Source organism: Corylus avellana, chromosome ca8, assembly GCF_901000735.1.
Source record: "Corylus avellana chromosome ca8, CavTom2PMs-1.0".
Classification (NCBI taxonomy): domain Eukaryota; kingdom Viridiplantae; phylum Streptophyta; class Magnoliopsida; order Fagales; family Betulaceae; genus Corylus; species Corylus avellana.
In genome coordinates, this window is record NC_081548.1 from 23,267,229 (window position 1) to 23,290,478 (window position 23,250).

The 23,250-nt window shown below is 33.9% G+C and overlaps 3 protein-coding genes across 3 annotated transcripts; 2 read left to right on the forward strand and 1 right to left on the reverse strand.

Moving 5' to 3' along the window:
- Positions 1 to 6,101: 6,101 nt before the first annotated feature.
- On the forward strand, positions 6,102 to 8,106 carry LOC132190484 (aldehyde oxidase GLOX). Its single transcript, XM_059605489.1, has one exon. The coding sequence runs from the start codon at positions 6,105 to 6,107 to the stop codon at positions 7,914 to 7,916; it is 1,812 nt and encodes a 603-aa protein (XP_059461472.1). The 5' UTR covers positions 6,102 to 6,104; the 3' UTR covers positions 7,917 to 8,106.
- A 7,373-nt stretch (positions 8,107 to 15,479) lies between these two features.
- Positions 15,480 to 16,820, reverse strand: LOC132189394 (histone H3.3). Its single transcript, XM_059604127.1, has 5 exons — positions 16,711 to 16,820; positions 16,516 to 16,623; positions 16,164 to 16,240; positions 15,961 to 16,051; positions 15,480 to 15,836 (listed from the first exon to the last, which is right to left on the reverse strand). The coding sequence occupies exons 2-5, from the start codon at positions 16,585 to 16,587 to the stop codon at positions 15,666 to 15,668; spliced, it is 411 nt and encodes a 136-aa protein (XP_059460110.1). The 5' UTR covers positions 16,588 to 16,623; positions 16,711 to 16,820; the 3' UTR covers positions 15,480 to 15,665.
- A 2,432-nt stretch (positions 16,821 to 19,252) lies between these two features.
- Positions 19,253 to 21,928, forward strand: LOC132190107 (uncharacterized). The gene is made up of 3 exons (XM_059604992.1): positions 19,253 to 19,472; positions 20,454 to 20,624; positions 21,670 to 21,928. The coding sequence occupies exons 1-3, from the start codon at positions 19,377 to 19,379 to the stop codon at positions 21,748 to 21,750; spliced, it is 348 nt and encodes a 115-aa protein (XP_059460975.1). The 5' UTR covers positions 19,253 to 19,376; the 3' UTR covers positions 21,751 to 21,928.
- The last annotated feature ends 1,322 nt before the right edge of the window (positions 21,929 to 23,250 follow it).

A 23,250-nucleotide genomic window follows, 5' to 3' on the forward strand; every position in this document is an offset into this window, starting at 1 on the left:
TTATTGCAATCCAACATATCTCATAGACATACATGGGCGACTATCATTTTAGGTTAGCAAGCCACGCTGTTTGTCAGATGGCTGCCTAATTTCGTATAGACTCACGTGGGAGATAAAAAAAAAAAAGCATGGTCCAGAAGGTTAAACAATATGCTTCAAAGCCAAGGAAGACGGATACTCCAACTCATGGTCAATCAATCTCAGCGAGAATATTCAGCCAAGACTAATTATTCACCACATATCATTTAATGCATTTATTTCATTTTTCTGACTATAAGCCTGCAAATGAAGAGTTTTGGAGATTGATTTTTGGAATTTTCGTTACCTAACAAGACGTATTTGGGTTTGCATTTGGGATGGATGCGTGTATATCAAAGTTTTATGATGTTTACTGCTTTGATTAATTAGCTCTATCTTTTCTTCTTTTCTTAGGCTTACTCCATGCAATATTTTCACTATTTGAGAAGACCTGATAATCATGAAAAATACTTAGCATTAATAACAATAACAAATAATTATAATAATAATCTTATTTTTTTAATTATTATTATTATTATTATGACGAAGAGGGAGAGAGTTGAGAATAATAAAACTAAACTACCAACTTTGAATTTGGCAAAAAAAAAATTTTCGTAAAGTCTTTCTTCAAATTCTCTAGTCTATAAACTGATATATGTTCAAAATACATTAAATTTTCACATATATTTCTGGTTTAAATGGGTTGGGTTACATGCATTCGATACAATCCGAACCCGACATATGACATAAGGCAAGTTGACAATTTTTAATACAACCTGTAAACCCGATATGAATCCAACACAAAATTAACGAGTTAAAATTAAAATATCGAACCCGTTTAATTAAATAAATCGAATTAAAATTAACTTATATAATCTTAAAATATATCATGAATCATTGCAATCCAAACACGAATTTCCACCCTATTATCTCATGCATGGGAGCTAATTTTGGCGTGCAGGGTTTACTCTATAACAGCAGCCAACCTTCGTTTGATGGTTTTCCAAAATAAAAGCCACATGGACACAACTTTGCCACGCCACCGTTGGATTAGTGAAATGATGAAATAATTAAGCTTGGTACGTCGTACTCTGTCCCTCCCATGTGCCCTTGAACATGCTTCTCTATTGTTCGCTTTCGCTTTATTAATTTCATTTGTCTAGCTTGTCGAGAGAAGGACACAAAAATAACAAGCTACGACAATTTAACAAAACCCCCTTGGCCCCTTGCTCGAAATTTCATTTTCAATCATTTTTATTTCGACAGGACTGCTGCCTCTTCAAGTCTGCACACTCTTATACTGTATCAACGGTGAAGAAATTCAACTAATTAATTAATTAATTATATATATATATATATATATATATATATATATATCAAAATTCAGGTGTTTGTTTTTGTTAAATTAATAATCAATTGGGTTCAAAGCAGCTTTTAAGCTTATATTAAATGATAAATTTAATTAATATGTTAACGTTCATTTTCACGTGCATGTGGATTCAAACACCGTACCCTTCAACAAGTGGAACTCAACACGTGAAATATTTAATTGAAATGACAAGTTAATGAAGAACACAAAGTTTGAACTCACAATTTTAAATCACGGGTTGTCTTAAACTCACCATTTTAAAGGTATTTTGAAAAGAAAACTGCATAAGAGTCTAATTTGACACGCAATTAATGGTAGTATAGGAGGCTCTAATGTCACTTTTTAAAGTTTGGAGGTGTAAGTGCAAAAATGGTGATAATTTAAGAAGCTAATATATATATATATATATATATATATATATATATTCATCTTTACATGTGAACTCAAACAACCTTCAACAATTGAGACCCAACACGTGAAATATCTAATTAAAATGAAAAGTGAATGATAAACACAAATTAAGCTTAAACTCCTCATTTGTCCTAAAAACTTAAACGTATAAGAAAGAGCGAATTTAATAATTTAATTAATACTGTAAAAATCGCTTTCCAAAATGTCATTATCACGTGATGAAATCCGATAGAAAATCAACTATAAGCTGTAGTTCTTCTATTAAAAACATATATAATACAGATCAATTCAAACAAGATACGCCAGGGCAAAAGATAATTAAGGCATCGATCTGAAGTCTGGCCTATGTAGTCCCCTTACTTCATCAACTACTTGAAACTTGGCTTTTGATAGAAAAGTTGTAACCACCAAATTAATGATCATTTTCTTAGTTAACGTCCAAAAGTGGCCAATCCTTAAGCACAATCTTCAAAGGAAAAGCAATTTAAAGAACGATGACCATTTCTTGATGTGTGCATAATGTTAACGTCTATCTTCAAGACTTTTCTCAAAAATGAGTGTACACATATGTGTGAGATGGGAAAGATTGGAGATGTCAAAAAAAAGCACGACATTGAAGTAAAAGTTTAGCTAAGAAATGTGGTACGGCATGTAAGGATATTTGAAAGTTTAATCAAATCAATATCCAATAGTTCTAAAGCTTTTAGACCAATGGTTAGGTATATAGCACATCACGCAGGTCGAGCAACGGAGAAGACGGTCGACTATAGATTGGATTAAAATGTCATGTTATCGATCTGTAGGCATAGTGTTAAGTCATTGAATTACTGATAAATAAGTGGAGCCGTCAAAAGAAAAATGACTACCATCCAGTGACGGAGTTTGGGGTGGTTGGTGTAAGCATGCCCCCTCCAACACAAGAAAAAAAAAATTATAAGGTTTTTTTTTTTTTTTTTTCTTATATATTGACTACCAACTAAATTTACAGTATGGCCCCTAGGCTACTTATCCATACCAAACTACGCCTCAGGTCCCTGCTAAAAGTGTTGAGTAATAACAAATCGACATAATCCAAAGGCTCCTAGTTTTTTTTTTTTTTAAATAAGACAACCTTATCTTTTTAGCATTTTTTGTTAAGGGTCTAACCATTGATATATATATATATATATATATCAAAATGCTAAAAGATAAGGTTGTCTTAGTGTTTGCATAGAATACATGTATTGCTTGTTGCAGTCTTCATAGTTCTCTCTCTCTCTCTCTCTCTAAATCCATAGAATATCAATTAGAATGGAGTGAAGAAGATAATTAATATTGCGGAACAAATCAAAATAATGCTGCAAAATCTTTGTACAAGTCAAACTATATATACAAATTGTTCATTCAAATATAGAATGTTCAACGACTTAACAACATTCATTTTATTAGACAATATATTTGCCTTCCTCGTTTGCACTTATATATATATATATATATATATATATATATATATAGATGCATGCTGCTATATATGATATGACCAAAAATATGTTATGAGAATATACTCCACCTACCGAATTAGATTATTACAATCTTAAACATGTAACCCTATTTATATATATTAACTAAGGATTAATTAATTACAGACTACATTAATTTCATGTGGGATATGTGAAGCTAGCTAGCCCTTCTTTCACTTAATTGTTTAGTTTCTATAATTTCCTGGAAACTAATTAAGATTAAAATTCTGTTAATACATTTAAATTTGGCATAATTTAACTAATAATTATAATTATATAGACTTCTCACACGTTACGGAGCACGTACAGTTATTATTTATAGATTCGATTTAAAGGAAATTTATGTTCATTATATAGTCTTAATTTAGATGTGATGTAGGGTTGTTTATCTTTCTTATCATTGGGTAGTGTTTTATTAATATGGTCTTTAATTATTGATCTCCAGGTGTTATGCAATAATAAATCTCGGTGATAAAAGTCATGAATCATGATAGGGTTTTGAAAGTGTTTCTCTAATAATAATTAAATAATTTTTTGATAATAAAATTAAAAGGAGAGCGAAGAAATTAACAATTACCAATTTTTTATTTTATATATATCTTCACATTTTTATTTCTATCCCAATTTTTATTATTTTGGTCGTATATTATCACTTATTCACATTGAAACGCAATTGACTTATTTGATCCTTGGTGACTTAATTGGTGTGGCCGGCCTGATAAGGTCGATGATGTTCTGGATTGCACCAATAACTTGGTCAAAGCTGGCCATCATGATCAATGTACAATTTTGTTAAGGAACTAATTAATCTCCAGCCAACCACTCTAATCTAATCATTTGGGGTCCACAACATTTAGAGATGAAATGGACAGGATCATGATCCTCCATTTCAAGGAAAATAAAAAATAAAATGAAAATAAATTATTTTATTGTTCCTATTAAATTTGATAGCTTTATTTTTTTGTTTTTTGTTTTCCTTGCTGCTTTACTTACTTATCAGTATTCAATGATTTAATACTATACACATATATTGTACCAAAAAAATTCAATTCAACCTATAAGTCACCCGTCAAATCCTATACTCAACTTAGTGGCAGCTTTGATACCAAATGATAAAGAACACATTCTTAAAAGCCTGTTTATAATGAGATTGTGTCCAAGAACATTTAAGCCATGAGGCACTTAAAATTATGACAAGTAACCGAATCAATCATAGGTTATTTCGATCCTAATTGAGGCAACATTTTCGGGGGCAACGGTGACCCATGAAGTTACTTTCCAATGTTTTAATTTGATGTGGTCCCTTCTTCTAGTAGCTAGTGGGGTGTATATATTGCTACATGATAATTAAATAAGGTTGGCACCTTATTTAAAATTTTATAATAATGTGTTAAATATAATAAAACAAAATTTAAACCATAAAACAAATTTTGGTTATTTAAATCATGTTCCACTCGGAACGAATTTTATGATTCATATATACAAATGAAAGAGCTAAAACCATAAAGACTATTAAAAGAAAAAAAGAAAATTAGTAAAATTTTAGCCAATGAAAAGAGGCTAATCATAGGATAATCACTTTCCAACAGAGACATTCGTTTCGTTTTAAGTACATCCATCCAGGTCGACAAACAAACAAAAAACGACCGCCACCACGCACCAACAGAACAGCTAAGACTTAAATTCCTAGCGTATACCTCTTAAACTGTTTACGTACGCAAAAAATAATAATAATAATAAAATAAAAAGTTCCACCGACAGTACAATTTAGATACGAATTGGGAATGGGTGTCACCGTGTCTCTCTGCTCGCAGCCTCTTTCTAGCACGTGCTCACAGTACTGAAGGTTGATGAGAAACTTGGCCCCATGCTTGGAGCTATTTCTCCCATCATCACGTGGTAAAGATGGACCACCATGGATGATGTTTAGGCATATGGGCCTCATTCTGGTTAAGGAAGAAGATCTTTAAATGAAGGAAAAAGACCATAACCAACCAGAGAGAATCTACTCATCATCAAATCCTGTGCTGTTATACTGTTATACATATGATCAGCATGATGGGACTATGATGAAATATAAAATAAAATATTATTTTATATTTCATTATAAAATAATTTCACTTTAAATGGAGTACTGAATTCTAATATCTCATTTATGCATAAATTTCCACACAAAGTCGTGTGCCCGATCCCTTCAAAACGAACCCAAGAACTCTTTTCGAATTTATTTATTTAGGACTATAATTTTACCAACTTCTTAAAATAGATTAATGGAAAGAGCAAAGCTGTAGTTGTCCCACCAAATACGACTCGAATTATGCCCCCCCCAAAAAAAAAAAATATATTTACTTTTGGAATTTTGATGCGATTATTGAATACATATCTACTCCTTTTAATCACTCTGTGTGCTGCATTTAAAACAAGGCCCACAATTTCCATGAGTCTATTCGATCTACTGGCCAAATTACTTCAGCTGACAAGTAAAATATTGAAAACAAGACAAGTCAAATTACTTCACCAATTGTCGTGAATTTTTACTACGATTATATATATATTAACCCCCACATTCATGCATTTGTGATCTTAACAAAATATTTTTTTACAGTTACATTTTTCTCTTAAAATTAAAAATATATATATATATACTGAATTAAAAAAAATAATAATAAACTTAATTTAATAGAAAACGTTTCCCTAATAAATTAACCAAAATAACTTGTCTCACTCTCACTAAAATGATTACAAAATAATAAACAGAAAAAATAATAGTCATTTTCACTTGCATGAATATTGCCAAACGCGTAGACATGCGTGCAGAAGCGAAGGTCTCTCTCTCTCTCTCTCTCTCTCTCTCTCCTTCTCTCACTTCACAAGGATTTAAAGCAAGACATCCTGCGACACAAGCTGCACCAGTACTGCCCCCGACCAAAACAAAGCCAAAAAAAAAAAAAAAAAGGAAGAAGAAGAAGAAGGAAACAACAATGACACGAAGTTTGATTCCTTACTTTCTCTTCTGGCAGCTGATCCTCCTCTTTGCGAAGCCAACTCTGACAGACGCCGCCGGTGGGCGGTGGCAACTCTTGCAGAAAAGCATAGGCATCACAGCCATGCACATGCAACTCCTCAAAAACGACCGCGTTGTAATATTCGACCGCACTGACTTCGGGTCGTCCAACCTGTCGCTGCCCAACGGCCAATGCCGCAACGACCCAACCGAGACCGCTTTGAAGGTCGACTGCACCGCGCACTCGGCGGAATACGACGTCGCAACCAACACCTACCGAGCGCTCTTCGTCCAAACAGATGTTTGGTGCTCCTCTGGCTCAGTGATGGCCGACGGCCGTCTAATCCAGACTGGCGGCTTCAACGACGGCGAACGAAGGGTCAGGACATTCACCCCCTGCGCTGCCTGCGACTGGCAAGAGATAGAAAACGGGCTAGCGGCTCGCCGATGGTACGCCACCAATCATATTCTGCCAGATGGACGGCAGATAGTGATCGGCGGTAGAAGACAGTTTAATTACGAGTTTTACCCCAAGACTGGTGGACCTTCTAACACGTATAGTTTGCCATTTCTAGTGCAAACCAATGACGCGGGCATAGAGAACAATCTGTACCCATTTGTTTTCCTAAACGTTGATGGCAATTTATTCGTTTTCTCCAATAACCGAGCTGTTTTGCTCGACTATGCCAACAACAAGATCTTGAAGACTTACCCGGAGATTCCCGGCGGCGATCCGAGGTGTTATCCGAGCACTGGGTCGGCGGTGTTGCTGCCGATGAAGAACCTGCAAGCAAAGTTTGTTGAAGCGGAGGTTTTGGTATGCGGTGGAGCTCCCAAAGGGGCTTATACACAGGCCACCAAGGGTAACTTCGTCGGAGCTTTGAATACCTGCGCTCGGATCAAGATCACCGACCCCAATCCCCAGTGGGTCCTGGAGAAAATGCCCCAAGCAAGAGTCATGGGCGACATGACGTTGCTTCCAAACGGTAACGTTTTGATAATCAACGGCGCGGGTGCTGGGACAGCTGGATGGGAACACGGGCGAAACCCGGTCTTGAATCCGGTTATTTACCGCCCCGAAAACGCACTCGGGTCACGGTTCGAGTTACAAAACCCGACCACCATACCCCGCATGTACCATTCCACCGCAATTTTACTCCGCGACGGTCGGGTACTCGTCGGCGGTAGCAACCCTCACATAGGCTACGAGTTCACCAAGGTGCTTTTCCCTACAGAACTAAGCTTAGAGGCTTTTCATCCTTCATATTTAGACGCACAATTTTCCAATTTGCGCCCACAAATTGTGTCACCTGCTTCCCAATCTAACCTCGGCTACGGCCAGAAATTAGCGGTTCGGTTTTCTGTCACGGGGACGCTAGCACAGAACTTGGTGTCCGTAACAATGGTGGCGCCGTCTTTTACAACGCACTCGTTCTCTATGAACCAGAGGCTGTTGGTACTTGGCGCTGAGAAGGTGACAAATCTTGGAAAATCTACGTATGAAGTTCGGGTCACCACACCCGGGTTTGAGAATCTTGCACCGTCCGGGTATTATCTTCTCTTTGTGGTTCATCGGGAAATTCCTAGCAGGGGCACTTGGGTCAAAATCCAGTGACAAAAACTGAAGGTTTTATTTTTATTTTATTTGTTCGTATTGGTAGAAAAATGTAGTATATGGATTGAAGGTTGTTTAGGTCAACTTATACTTGATTTTAATATAAATTTGGGTGCAAAATGTAAAAATTTCAAATGTAGCATTAAATAAAGTCAGGGAGATTTGTTGTCTCATGGTTTTTACTAAAGTATACTAGTATATACCGCTAGGTTTCTACAAAATTACTTACAAACCCATCTCTCAATGTGCAATTACACAATTAAATTAAATTGTGATTACCATGACAGTCTCACACGGACTATCATGTCAGTTTGTAAGTTGACATAATACTTATCATGTCAATTATTAAACAACTATATTTCACTATAGTTGAAGTGACAATATCACATAAACTGTTACACCAGTTTATAAGAGATTACCGTCAAAAATATATTACTCCAAATATTTTCCAATTATATAGAAATTATTTATATGGCTAATAAGTTAATAACACCATGTGCCATTAATATGTCACCCTAATATGTAGAGGTAATGTTATAAGTCATTCTCATGTTTTTCTTGCATTCCTCTAAAACTGATGTAGTATTTAAAATTATTAGATAAAAAAAAAATAGTGTGAGAAACATAAAAGGACTTCTAGTGTATATATATATATATAGTAGTTAGGCTTCATTAATTGTGACATGAGATGGGAGATCCTTTCGTAACGATGAAATTTCAATTAAATGGCATGTATTGATTTTGTAAGCATCTAGTTAATTTTATATAAAATAGATTAGATGATGGCAAGTGATAATAACACAAACTAAGCACGAGTACAGAACACTAATTATAATTACGATTATAATAGGGGGGCGGAACCACCTAATTAATTAGCCCTTGGGGTCCCTAGCTAGCCGGCTAGCCCCCCAAAGCCTAAGGTGATCTTAAAAAAAAATTATTTTTCAAAATATATATATATAGTTTCGCCCCTGGATTATATTGAAGATTTAAAAAGTCATTTGTTCTTAATTTGCCACAACTTTTAAGTAAAGACTGAGTAATAAGATCAGTAATGGTTGAGGTATTTTGACTAATCGTTTTATTATTTCTAAACTAGTTACCTTAGTCTGTAAGGAAAATTTGTAAACGAATCCTGCCATCCTGGGATGCCGAAATACAAGTGCGAATCCAAAGGCCAAGCAAGACACAACACAGCATGTCGCCAGCTGCCTGCTACCAAGGAAACTTCCGTGATCGTCCCTGTGCCTACCAAAACAAAAAAACTTATGTTTTTTTTTTTCTTTTTTTACTTTGGGTTTGACTTGTGGTTCTAAACTTCGGGTGGTAGCGATTTGGAATGTCTGCTGCCTCCTAGATCTAGAATTCTAGAGTGAGTATATTGATTGCTTGCCAATTTTCACTTTAGACTAACAGGTCATTGAATTAAATTCAAAGCCGGACACATATTTTGAATTTATTTTAAGGGAAATTTCATAACATCTCCCTAAACTTTTATGGATTTTGAAATTACTATTTAAAGTTCAAAAATTTGCAATTGAAGATATTAAACTTTCAATTTTTTACAATGTTCGTCTTCCGTTAGAATTTTTGGTAAATATTGGCAAAATTTCCAAAATACTCATATTTTTATTTTTTTTATAAAAAATTGTAAAGATTATTTTTTTCATACTTGGGATTTTCTTTATTTTTAATATTTAAATTTTGAGATGGCCGGACAAACATCAAATCGCATGTCACAATTAATGAAGCCTAACTAATATATATATATATATATATAATTAAATTTTGAAATTCGCTTAAAATCTATGAACTATTACTAGTTTTGAGAACCTCTCTTAAATTTAAAAAATTCTCAATTTCACCTCCATAAACTTTCAATTTAGTGCAGGGGTTAGTCAATTTCTAGATGTTAGAAGTGATATAATAACCTTTGCATACACCCCTGACCATTTTATAAAATTTTAAATTTATCCTTAATTTAAAATTAAATTTTTTAAAAAAAATTGAAGGTAATTTGGTATTTTTAGTGGTTTCCGTTAGGTTTAATGAAAAATAAATAAATAAAATAAAATAAAATATTGATAGAAGTGGGTCAATTGCATCAAATTGAAAATTCATGGATAAAATTAAAATTTTTTAAAGTATTCTTAAAATGCGTGATAATTTTTCATAAGTTTTAAATGAACTTATCCATAATTTGTATTTTGCTGTATTTTTGGAGCAAAGTGGCTCCATGCTTTCTCCACTTGGTTAAGGATAGCTGTCTCAACCTCAACACCAGCATATATAATGAAATGGATGTTTTGTCTCTTTACTCACGTTGTTTCAAATTCATTTGCATGGATAACCCATGCAATAACAGTCGCACAAAAAAAAACGAAAAAAAGAAAAAGAAAAAAGAGACGACTAGTCGTTTTCCCAGTCTTATTCATAATAACGCAACTTTGCCGGCAATTAGCTATATTTATATTAAACCGAATGAAGTTTTCTTTTTTTTTTTTTTTTTTTGCCTAGTTAACTTCTCTTATTTCTTCTTTTAGCACCCATTGAGAGAAGAGGAATGATACAGGCTAGCTTAACACTACAAGAATCAATTTTTTTGGTTAGTAACGTACGTGTATATATATGGTATTAACATGTTACTAAAGTTTAGCAATGTGTCTATAGTAACGTGTCTGACGGATTATAAAATTGGACGTAATTATTTTAACTTTTGTAACGTGAAAGATTCTGACATGTTACCATTTGGTAATGTGGCCTTTTGACACATTACATTAATAAGGTAACGTGTCCTATTAACACGTTACCATAAGATGACATGTTTATTTAACACGTTATCTTATGGTAGCATGGTACTTAACTACTTATTGCAACATGTCCTATTAACACGTTACTATAAGATGACGTGTTTATTTAACACGTCATTTTATGGTAACGTGGTACTTTTCACACGTCCCCAAATGGTGACATGTGAAAAATGCAACGTTAGAAATAAATATGGTAATGTGTCGTCTTTTCACACGTTACGATATCGTGATGTGGTAACAAATGATGAACAGTTGCCATGTCACTAAACCTATATTTTTTTGTAGTGTAACTTGGGGTCAATTTGGAGCTAACTTTTTATTATTATTATTTTTTAATTTAAAAAAAATAACAAAATTAAAAATTAAAAAAGTTTCTGAAGCAATAATTTTTATTTTGGTCATTCTTTTATTTAGTATTTAAAAAAAAAAAATTATTTTTATACATAATAATGACCATAAAATAAAAATACAATTTTTGTTTTTTAAGTAAAAAAATTTTTGAAGCAAAATACGGTTTTTATTTTAAATACCAAAAAAAGAATAACCAAAATAAAAATTACTGCAGAAACTTTTATTTATTTATTTATTTATTTTTATTTTATTTTTAAAATTAAAAAATAAGACTAAAGTTGGCCCCAAGTTGGGCAAATAGTTGAGTCTTTAATATTTTTCTTGAGAGAATTATGAGTCTATTAATTGGCCCTATAATTCGCAAGCCAAAACTCAAAAGTGTACCTATTTTTAAATGTCAAACTACATTTTAAAAGGCAAGACACAATTTTACCGAAACGCTTAATTAAAAATCACGTTTTTAAATCCAATATCACACATCACAGATATTCATGTTCAATATATTCTAACAATGATAATACTAGATATCTCAACATTTTTTTCCAAATTTATTTTTTCCAAATAATTTGTTCCATTCAATAAATAAATATATTTATATTGTTATTTTTTTTTCCTTAAACGAATGTGAGGTCCAAATCATTTGGGAAAGATAATTTTAAAAAAAAGGTTAGAATGCCTAGCCGCCCTGATTCTAACAATTTATCTCTCTATCTCTCTCTAACAATTTATCTCTCTATCTCACGAGTTTGTATATATTGTTGTATAACGATGATTTATATTTGTCAGCTAGCACTGATCAATATTACAGAGATTGGCGTGGCGTATAGATGCAGATTCTACATAACCAAAACGAAGAAAGCTATAGGCTTCAAACTTGTATTTTCTGTATTTTTGGAGCAAAGCGGCACCATGCTTTCTCCACTTGGTTAAGGATATATAGCTGTCTCAACCTCAACACCAGCATAATGAAATGGATGTTTTGTCTCTTTACTCACGTTGTTCCAAATTCATTTGCATGGATAACCCATGCAATAACAGTCGCACAAAAAAAACGAAAAAAAAAAAGAAAAGAAAAAAGAAAGAGACGACTAGTCGTTTTCCCAGTCTTATTCATAATAACGCAACTTTGCTGGCAATTAGCTATATTTATATTAAACCGAATGAAGTGTTTTTTTTTTTTTTTTTGCCTAGTTAACTTCTCTTATTCCTTCTTTTAGTATCCTTTGAGAGAAGAGGAATGATACAGGCCTAACTTGGGGACAATTTAGGGCCAACTTTTTATTATTATTTTTTTAATTTAAAAAAATAACAAAATTAAAAATTAAAAAAGTTTCTGAAGCAATAATTTTTATTCTAGTCATTCTTTTATTTGGTATTTTTAAAAAAAATAAAAATTGTATTTTTATTCATAATAATGACCATTGTATTTTTATTTTTTAAGGAAAAAGTTTTTGAAGCAAAATATAGTTTTTATTTTTTAAAAATACCAAAAAAAGAATAACCAAAATGAAAATTACTGCAAAATCTTTTTTTATTTTTTAAATTAAAAAATAAGGCAAAAGTTGGCCTCAAGTTTGGCAAAATAGTTGAGTCTTTAACATTTTTCTTGAGAGAATTAAGAGTATATTAATTGGCCCTATAATTTCGCAAGTCCAAACTCAAAAGTGTACCTATTTTTAAATGTCAAACTGCATTTTAATTAAAAGGCAAGACACAATTTCACCGAAACGCTTAATTAAAAATCATGTTTTTAAACCCAATATCACACGTCACAGATATTCATGTTCAATATATTCTAACAAGGATAATATTATATATCCCAACACTTTTTTTCAAATTTTTTTTTATCAAATAATTTGGTCCATTCAATAAATATATATTTCTTAAATGAAAGTGAGGTCCAGATCATTTGGAAAAGATAATTTAAAAAAAAGGTTAGAAATTCTAACAATTTATCTCTCTATCGCTCTCACACGCACATTGTAAACGCGTTTGTATATATTGTTGTATAACGATGATTTATATTTGTCAGCTAGCACTCAATAATACAGCGATTGGCGTGGCGTAGCAGATTCTACATAACCAAAACGAAGAAAGCTATAGGCTTCAAACTTTTGTCACAAGTGGCTTCTCTTTCACATGGAAGCATGCACCCCTAGCTTTCATGCACAAGGAGATGACTGGCCGGTGACTGGTGACTGGTGAGCTTCAAACCCAACGCAGGACAATGTTTTGTCAGAAAAAATAAAATAAAAATCTTATCGCTCCGCATGGTCCCATCCCTACGTGATCAAGAAATTAAGGTGATCGAAAACGACACAGATAAAAAGACAACTTCCTCATTCCAATATTAATCTGTTAATGTTTTTATAAACGAAATTTCATTACGTTTTCATGATGCCAAATATGCACGTGCATGCACAGACGAACATCTGAATTACTCAAGAACTAAGGAAATTAAAAAGAAGAAGAAAAACACTTGGTGCCAATTTAAAATCATTACCGGCAGTCCATTGAATTCATAAGTCACAAGAAAATGTGAATGGCAAAGAATTCAGAACCTAAATTTCACTTCATTTTAAAACCTTAAACTTAAAAGAGAAAGAAAAAATAATTTCATAACAAGCCAAAACGCAATTACTAAAAACTATTTAACCAAAAAAACAAAAAAAAAGAAGGTGCAGTGTACGTTTGTCTTCAAACGAGTCACACGGCAGTCTGGATGTCACGGGCTATATAAATAGAAAGAGAGCCATTGAAATCACGGGTGTGTGTGTGGATAAAGGGTAGGCGTTGCAGTGCATGGATATCATCTTCCCAATCCCACCACAGAGTGACTACATCAACGGCTCCTTTTTCCCCCTCCAACCTTTTTTAATTAGACAAAAAAACAAAAAACTGCTCCTTTTAAACCCTTTTGTCGCCCTATCTAATCAACTCCATCGCTTTTAATTCTCATCATATATTTCCAATTATTTTTTAAGAAAGTAACAATAATTAACTTTACCATATGCACACCATGTCTACTTTACCAACCACACATTTCCTTCTCTCTCTCTCTTGTTTTTTCAAAGAAAAAATTGATAGGGCATAATTGTACTTTTTTTTTTTTTGTTATTTATTTAACCAATCCAAAAACATGAATTTACAATGACTGTATTATACTCAATACTCAATTAGGTCTCAAATCTGTAAATTAAAATTGAAAACATGGGTCTTGAAGGCAAAAATCGCAAAAAAAAAAAAAAAAAAACCACAAGGTGATCTTATCAATATTTCCCTTAATTTTAAATTGTGTTCTTTTGGTAGCAATAAATGTAATGATATTTTGGACAATGATAAAATAAATAAATAAATGGGAGGTGAGCCGCTCCACGCAAGGTTATGCAGTTTTACACGCGGCGCTCGAGCCCATCTAACGGATTTCGAGCAGACATCGAGTGGTTGTCTCCCTTCAGCTCAAATATAAAGTGATCTCTGTAAAGCTTTAGGTGAATGGAAGGGCGCGGCAAATAGAATGAATTTAATTTATGTGCATGGCGACCTCTGTTATATGGCGAATATGGAAGCCAACAAACGAAATCCACTTCGATCAGAAGTTACGAGACAACAGACACAATTAGATGCGGCAAAGCATATATAAGCAAATTCAAAGGAGCAGACCATAAGCAAACCATCCATGATTTGATGCGTATTGAAGTCCGGGATGATAATGGCATCTTCCTTGCTAGTGGCTAACAGGACAGAGTTCGTGGCTAATGCTGCCCATTAGTGATTGCGCACGACTTGGGCAGTAGGCCCATACGTAACAAATGTTACGAGGTGGAAGAATTGGGCCTGCTCATTTTACTTAATTGACCAAAAGCAGGCCCAAGAGCTGGCCCCATGGGCTATATAGCCCAAATGGTAATTCCCACGTTCAGTTCGATCCTCATAACTCACCAGGTATGTCAAAAGTATACAATGTCAAAAAGTACAGTTATTATTGAGTTGCAATGTGCAACAATTCTGACCAGAAAAAGTCACAGTTCAAAAAACCAAAAAACAAAAATCTGACCAGAAAAAGTCAAGCCACCTCACCAAATAGAAAAGTCGCCACTAAAACCGCGACCATATATTCCTTCCTACGAAACTACCTTTCGGCTGCATCAAAATTTCAACTTTCCGCAAGGGGGTTCAATGAGTCCTAAGGCCCAGAATCAATGGCGCCCCATGGTCGGATTACTAACAAGAATCACGACGATTCACAGGCCAGATGGCCAATTTTAAGCTCAGATACAAATAATCCAGAGGAATAAAAGAATTAACGTGAAAACTCCAGGTCGACGCAACATACATCAATCCCACAAATGCATCGGATAAATTTCACAAACATGTTCCCCACGAATTTTTCACAACACAATAATTAGAATTTGAATTAAATTGTCAAAACACCAAATTCATATAGCAAACCACTACGAAATTAGCCAAGTTTGAGGCGAATTGGCAATGTAGTAATCCTTTGTTTTTAACTACTATACAAAAAATCCAAAGCAACTAGACATAACCTAATTATCCAACTTTGAAAGCAAAACATAAAGCGCTCTGCTTAAGCGCGCTCGCCACGGATCCTCCTAGCGAGCTGAATGTCCTTGGGCATGATGGTTACCCTCTTGGCATGAATTGCGCACAGGTTGGTGTCCTCAAATAGACCCACCAAGTAGGCCTCCGCAGCCTCCTGAAGCGCAAGAACAGCATGGCTCTGGAACCTCAAATCCGTCTGAAGATAAAAAGAAAACAGCCCAACAAAAAATAATATGAGAAACACAAATCCCACAAAGAGAACAGAAGAAAATATTTACTTTCGTCAAGATTATTGGCATCAATACATGAAAGGCATATACCTTGAAGTCTTGAGCGATTTCACGAACAAGTCGCTGAAAAGGTAACTTGCGGATCAAAAGCTCGGTACTCTTTTGGTACTTGCGGATTTCACTGTTTCATTTACAAAGGATAATATGTTAGGAATTGAAAAGGAAAATAAATCACCCAAGGAAAATCCTTTAAATTCATTAAAAAAAAAAAACAAACAAACAAATATCATTACCGAAGGGCAACAGTTCCAGGGCGATAACGATGAGGCTTCTTGACTCCTCCGGTTGTGGGAGCCGACTTCCTTGCAGCCTTTACATGGTCAACATAAGAAAAATTCAGAACCGTGTTTCAAACGTTCTATTGACGATAGAAATTTAAGGGAAAAAAAAAAAAACCCAAGACCCGTTTGTTTCTAGAAGAAAATTAATCCACTCCCCGAGAAAACATACTTTTAATCGATTTCAAAGAGACAATTCAGTAAATAGCCGTGAAAGAAACTAAAAATTTCCCCTAAAATTATTCAGAGAAACTATTTACTATCGAAAGAAAGAAAGTGCCTAAAGCGAAACCCTAATGTAACGCACCTTAGTAGCGAGCTGCTTCCTCGGAGCCTTTCCACCGGTCGATTTGCGAGCAGTCTGCTTCGTACGAGCCATATCTCTTCAGATCGAAAGCACACAACACAAACGATTCTGCAAATCGCAAACCAAGACGCTCTTATCAGAACCAAGAAAACCTAGAAACTAAAGATGCCAAAGAGGAAAGAATAGGTCAAGTACCTTCGAGAACTCTAAGAAGAGGGCCTAGGGTTTCTGATTGTCCGAAAATCTGAGATCGAAATTTGAATGACAGATACGGTTGAAGTACGGGGCTTTATATAGGCCGTGAGGGGGACGTGGAATTCAAGTCTTCAACGGGATTTAGGAGAGGGATTGGAATCTTTGAAAACGTTTAGATCCGTGTGATGCTTTTTGAATGGTTGGGGCACTGTGAGATTTATCTGCTATTGGTGGGATTATGTGAGGCACGGATCGCCAGCGTAGCCGAGTTGTGTTTCTTTTGTGAGAGGAATGTTGAGTGAGTCGTGCTTCGAGTAACTCACCCGAGTCAAAAAAAAATTTGACCGTGCCGGATGAAACCACGTGCTCTATAGCCTGTACGTGTAGTTTAAGTTGGTTTTTTTTTAGTTGGTTATCAAAAGTAAATCAAAAAAACAAACTAATACGATGTTTGCATCTCATCTTCTTCTTGTGCGAACATATCAAAAAAAAAAAAAAAAAAAGTACGATAGTGTCCATCCGACCGTTTATATCATGATATCAGACGCCGGGATTTTTCATTAATATGGACAAATTTTTTTTTTTTAATAATGGAATTCTCCTTGCTTCGGGACTGGTTCAAGATTATTCTCAGCAAACCTCAATTAGCAGCTGCCGTGTATGAGATGGTTGGCAAGATCCAACAGGAAGCTTAGAGCTTGATTAGTATTTCGTTAAGAAATTAAAAAAGTGTTTTAGTATATAAAAAAGCTATTTCAAGTAAAAATTTGTCTGTTTGATTAAAAAGAAAGAACACTTAAAATAAACTTTTTTTTTTTCTCTCTAAAAAAGCTCAAAACAAAAGTAGGTATTTAAAAATAATAATGTCTCTTGTTATTTTCATTGACAAAAGTTATATTTTTTAATACAATCTTAAACATACCCTCAATAGAGAGTCTTTTATATCACGACGTAATTAGAGCATTTTCAACAAGAGTTTTTATTTTATTACTTAAAATACAATTTTTTTCATTTTAGCTATTGATTTTTCACTACACACTCTAACAAAAACATCTATTTTAACTATCTACTCTAATTAAATATTATTTTTCAATATTATTTTATTAGTTTTTTTTTATCATTTTTCTTGTTTTCCCCCATAAAAAGAAATAAAGAGAGAAGGAGAGATAAAATATTAAAAAAAAAATAGAAAGAAAGAGAAATTATAATAAATATTACTTACAATTTGCTACAGTAACTTGTAAATATGAAAGTTCATTGTAGCAGTAGTAAGAAAATCTTCTATTTTATAGTATCTGTTGAAGCAAGAAAAGTTAACAAAATAACTAAATTTAACTAAAAAAACTAGTTTATAAACACTGTTGAAGATGCTCTAAATTCACTTTTTACAATTTTCAATAGAAATTTGACACATCAAGTAAAATAATAAAATACAATAAAAATAAAAATACCATGTCTTTAATTCAAATCAATCATATAGGGCTTGTTTGGGTTTGTGATTTTTTTATATTCTACTGAACTGAATTCATAATTATGAATATCGAGGAGAAAAAAATCGTTGAGATTATGTTTTGGTTGTTTGAATAATATAAATTTTTGAATAAAGTTAAAACATTTTAAATTGAGTTGAATATCAGTGGTGTCAAATCAACTAAAAAAAAAAAAAAAAAAGAGCTGAGAAAAATTGGGAGGAATTGTCTTCCCAAACATTTTTTTATTCGTTCTAATTCAACACTCACCACTTAACATCCTACCATTTATGAACCCTCAATACCGGAGTCTCTGCTCTAATATCCTATTCCATCGTCTAACTTATACGGGTGATATAATTTGGTGTATGAAAATTAGCTTTTTAATTATCATTTGGTGCAAAGAAGTTGATTTTTTAGTTGAGAAAAATGATGTTGTGGTATAAGTCATGAGTTTAACTTATATCCAGATGTGCCTTAAAACCCCATATTTACAGCCTCCAATTAACAACTGACACATAAGCTAAAGTACAAAAAGTGCACAAAAATAACATACAACAAAATACACTGGATGATGCCATTTATGAGCTTAAGAGAGAATGAAAAGAGACTCGTGGGTCTGCTGAAACGGCGGTGGCCAGACCCAGCCACCTAGCCGTGGGTCACCCTCTTCGGCCTTTAGGGTGATAGAATCCTAAAAGGTTAACCTTTCACATATATGTTTTAGTTTTGAATTCAAAAGCGAGTTTTGAGGAATTCATAATCGGGGCACGGCTGGCCAGATCTAGCCGTGGGTTTGGTGTGACCCATGGCTGGGTGACGGCTTAGCGTGGCTGGCGAGCCACGCTCGCCGGCTATCCGAACTCATCCCTTGTGCTATTCTCATTCTGATTTGGTGTTTTTGTTTCCACTTTAATTTTTGTATTTTTTTTTTTAAAAAAATTGATGATATATTATATGGTGATTGAATGTTGTAAAATGGCTTATTTACACCGACCGGATAGTGTCATAGTATGGGCCTCATAAGTTATAAAGTTACTTCAAAAAGAAAAAAGAAAAAACCGAAAACAGAACCCGCTACATCCGTTTCTCTGGCCCAACCCTATGTACCCAATGGCTTCCAGTGGACAAAAGGAAAAATCAATGCACCATTGACATTTCCCCTTCGGGTACTGAAGGACCGAATCTGACACTGCGATGGACGCTGGAAATAAGAAGGGCTACGCGTGGGCAGTCTCAGCCGGACTTAACGCAGCTCTTGCTGCCATTTCCGCAAAGCTATTCACCTCTCAAGTACACTCACCTTTCTCACATTCCAACCTAGAACTGTTACTTCACATTTTTATTTTTATTTGAAAGTAATTAGTTCACATGTTGGGATACTTATGCCGCCGATCGATTCCTTTCATTCAACTGTTTGTACGTCAGAGTACCTTTTGCATTTGATGTCTCTTCTTTTGCTAATCGTGCCAAAGTTTTTGTTCGAACGCGATGAATTTCACTTAGTTTGTATACGTATGGATAGAGAAAGGGTTTGGATACGCAACCCTGGTTGGTTAATCTATTAGGCAAATCTACAAACACAACGTGAGCAGCAACCGCAAATATGGGTAGTATAAGCATGGTTAGCACAATCACTTTACAGCTCCCCAAAGCCGCATGTGTGTTATAGAAAGCCAATTTCATTCTCCATCAATTAGGAGATACCTCTCAAAACTACTCACTATTGTAAACACACATGAATTTTTATTCCTTTCCTTGTGGGAGACTCTAACCAATATACAGGATTAGGATCTGGGTCCTCTAGATTTCTTAAGGTAACACTACATTAGATTTATTAAGATTCTAAGCATTATTTTTAATTAAATAGTTTATATTTTATCATCTTTAAAGGATCCTTATTTTTTATTCTTAATTAATTGTATTCTATTGAGTTGTACATTGAGCTGACGAAATTTGAAGAATTTATTTGAGAATAATTGTTAGGATTTTAAGAAATTGACCGTGGGGTTATCCTGGAAAATTTAGAGGATCATGATCCTAATATTCACACAAGAACAATTGTTTTCAATTCACTAAGTCTCACATATTAGTGTGAACTGTGCGTGCCTGCAAGTGTGCACATAAACATTTCACCTTTTCTTCCTTTGATATTTGCCAACATTGATACATGATATCACATAACAATAATCTCCGCTTGTTCTCTTTGTTTTCTGTTTTATTCTTCTCCCATTTGGCATGTGTTGATTTCTGACCACTCTTATATCCAAACAGTTTGTTAGATATGGCCTGGTGATATTATTCAATGTGACAATGTGGGGATGTTATGTAAACAGCCTTAAAGCTCTCTCATCTCTACAGGCTACCGTAACAAACTTCGCTACCAACTTCCTCTCATCTGGTCTAGCTGGATACTTCTTGTTTGAAGAAGCATTGTCATTTAAGGTAAATCTGTAAATAACTACCTAATCTAATATGCAAATCTTAATATAGACTATGACCTGCTTTGATTAAAAACAAAAAAGTTCTTTAGTTCCATGAGTTTAAACAATATCTCGCACCTATGGAATCTTTTCATTTAAGTTGATGCAGATGCAGTGCTAGTTTCTCTGAGTAAAAAGAGTCCTGGTTCTAGGAAAGTGGGTGCCTGAACTATCTATTTTTTGAAAACTAGCGAGTGAGTTGTCTAAATATTGCAAATGATGCATGGGCACGATAGCTTGATGATATTTATTTTATTGTCTTTGTAATTTTTGCCATTGTGGATTAAATTATGGAAGAAAATTGGAGAGAATAAATGGTGATAACTACAAAAAAGTGAACAAAAAGAAAAATGCCCCTAAACAGGGGAAAGGCCAGAATGCATTTGATTTTTCTTTGTAGTTGCTGCAAATCTATCAAATTCCTATATGACAAAGGGAGACATCCATTATTGTGGATGTCAGATAATATGTTTTTGCACTATTTTACTGCTAAGAACCTGGTGTTTTGTCCATTTGGGGATATCTTGTATTTTGCCCAGAATGGTGCTTAGGATGTTGGCTGCTAGAGAGGAAGTATGGAGGCCGTAGGTCTGGTTTAGAGACATGCACTTTTGTGTGTCATGTGGAGCCTTTGATGTGAGAGGAATTGTCATGCAGTTGAGCGTGTGAACTTCCAATACATGGGCTCACACCAGCTGGCTCTCTTTCTTGTCTCCTAAACCTTTTATTTCCTACTCTTTTCTGGAATCTTTTGATAGTTTACACTTTCAGAAACTGACTTTTGTAGCTTTCCATATAACATTCTTTTGATAAGTTCCTTACTTCATAATTGGATTCCAGTCTTGACATATATTAATTTCATATATTTGCTTGGGTATAATAATATTAATTAGTGATTGATTTTATTCTTCTAACAGGGAGAGGGTTTTTTTTTTTTTTTTTTGAAAATTAATTTCAGTGGCCTTTTGGCACTTGTTCATATTCTGATGAGAAGGTTTGTTTGACAGTGGCTTGCAGGTGCCCTGCTCATTGTAATTGGCGTTCTCGTTCTTAGTAAGTCAAGTATTGAGAAGGAACGCATAGAGTAATAAAGCATCTGTATTCCACTTTGCTCATATAGTCAACAGTATATCTGGTGTAACAAAGCCTTTTTGGTGGAATTTGTAGCAAAGAACGATGATTTATGTTTGGGAAAACAGGCATCTATGTCCTAACTACAAAAAGAAAGGGCCTCATTTTGGTGTAATTCTATGGTTATTTACATTCTGCTATTTCATCCCTTGGCACGGTTGAAGGACCCAAAACTGATAATATTTTTTGAAACAATTTAATTTTTTTTTTTTTTTTTAATAAGTGAGATTGCACATAATAAAAGAAAAAGAGAATATAAGTGAAATTATTTTTTTGACTTTTTATTTTAGACACGTCAAAAATTATTGACGTGGCAAACATGAGTTACTGTTTGCCACGTCAATAATGTCACTGTTTTTTGCAATGAGGGGTTAGGAACTTAGAACACCCCAACAAAGACTCCACTTCAATCATCATAGATAAATATAAAGCTTATATAGTATGGAAATAGGTCAAATAAATGGCTCATCTCATCCCTTATAACTTTTTCCCGCATTTGATCAGGAAAAAAAAATAAAAAGAAATGGCTCCTCTCATCAGTTAACACATGGTCCAAGAAAGGAGTTGCCAAAAACGACGGTTTTTAAGGCAGTCCAGTGAATGAGTTGTCAAGAGAAATGTCAATTGCAATAACGAAAGTTCTCGACTTGACTGTAGCTAGCCTTAAGAAGTTTTAGCTTGTGCCTCAGATAGAGTTGCGTTACTTTAACAAGAATTTGATGTTTGAATTTTAAAAAATAAATTAAAAAAAAAAAAAGGCATTTCAGATAAATTTAGATTGGGATTTTATCTAACATGACCCAACCTAATATTTAAAAGCACAAAGTTTTTGAATGGGTGGAGATTTTTTTCAATCTAGTTTAATGTGACCTGTATTTGGAGTATTTAATTTTCATACACATGCTTAATTAAAAATGCATGTAAAAATCATATACTCTACCAGAGATATCAGTATAATATAATTTCTCTAACTCAGTTTGAATAAAAAATTTGTCATAATTAAAAAGTTCAAACTATGATGAGCCCAAATACGCAATTGAGTTTAGGTTATTACTCAGGTCAAACCTTCTAATTTTGAGCACATTCAATATTTACATGTATAGCTTCACGAGAAGTGCTAGAAAGTCAAACAAATGAACTCAGAAAATCTTTTAAACTAACGTAGCAAGAGTTTTTAAATAAAAAAAATACAATTTTCTCTTCCTTCTCTGCGACTCACACTTCTGTAGCTCCACTAACCGATTTTAACAACCGATAATTAAAGCCAAAAGCCTTTTTACGGTCAGGTTGCACGGTTGCTTGTAAAGATTTTTCTTGGAAAGATTAGTTCATTGAATTTAACTTTAGCATGACAATTTTGACCTCGTTATTAAACTCATTAACATAAGGCGTATATTGAAGTGAAAAATTCATACAGAATTGGTAATGATATGGCATTTACAATGTATTTTTTTTTT

Excerpts from the sequence above, each read along its gene's own strand:
- LOC132190484 (XM_059605489.1), top strand. The coding sequence starts at position 6,105 with ATGCGTGCAGAAGCGAAGGTCTCTCTCTCTCTCTCTCTCTCTCTCTCT.
- LOC132189394 (XM_059604127.1), bottom strand. The coding sequence starts at position 16,587 with ATGGCTCGTACGAAGCAGACTGCTCGCAAATCGACCGGTGGAAAGGCT. Across the intron at positions 16,241-16,515 it reads GGAAGCAGCTCGCTACTAAG|GCTGCAAGGAAGTCGGCTCC; the intron begins GTGCGTTACATT and ends GACCATGTAAAG. Across the intron at positions 16,052-16,163 it reads CCTGGAACTGTTGCCCTTCG|TGAAATCCGCAAGTACCAAA; the intron begins GTAATGATATTT and ends TAAATGAAACAG.
- LOC132190107 (XM_059604992.1), top strand. The coding sequence starts at position 19,377 with ATGGACGCTGGAAATAAGAAGGGCTACGCGTGGGCAGTCTCAGCCGGA. Across the intron at positions 19,473-20,453 it reads CAAAGCTATTCACCTCTCAA|TTTGTTAGATATGGCCTGGT; the intron begins GTACACTCACCT and ends ATATCCAAACAG. Across the intron at positions 20,625-21,669 it reads AAGAAGCATTGTCATTTAAG|TGGCTTGCAGGTGCCCTGCT; the intron begins GTAAATCTGTAA and ends TTTGTTTGACAG.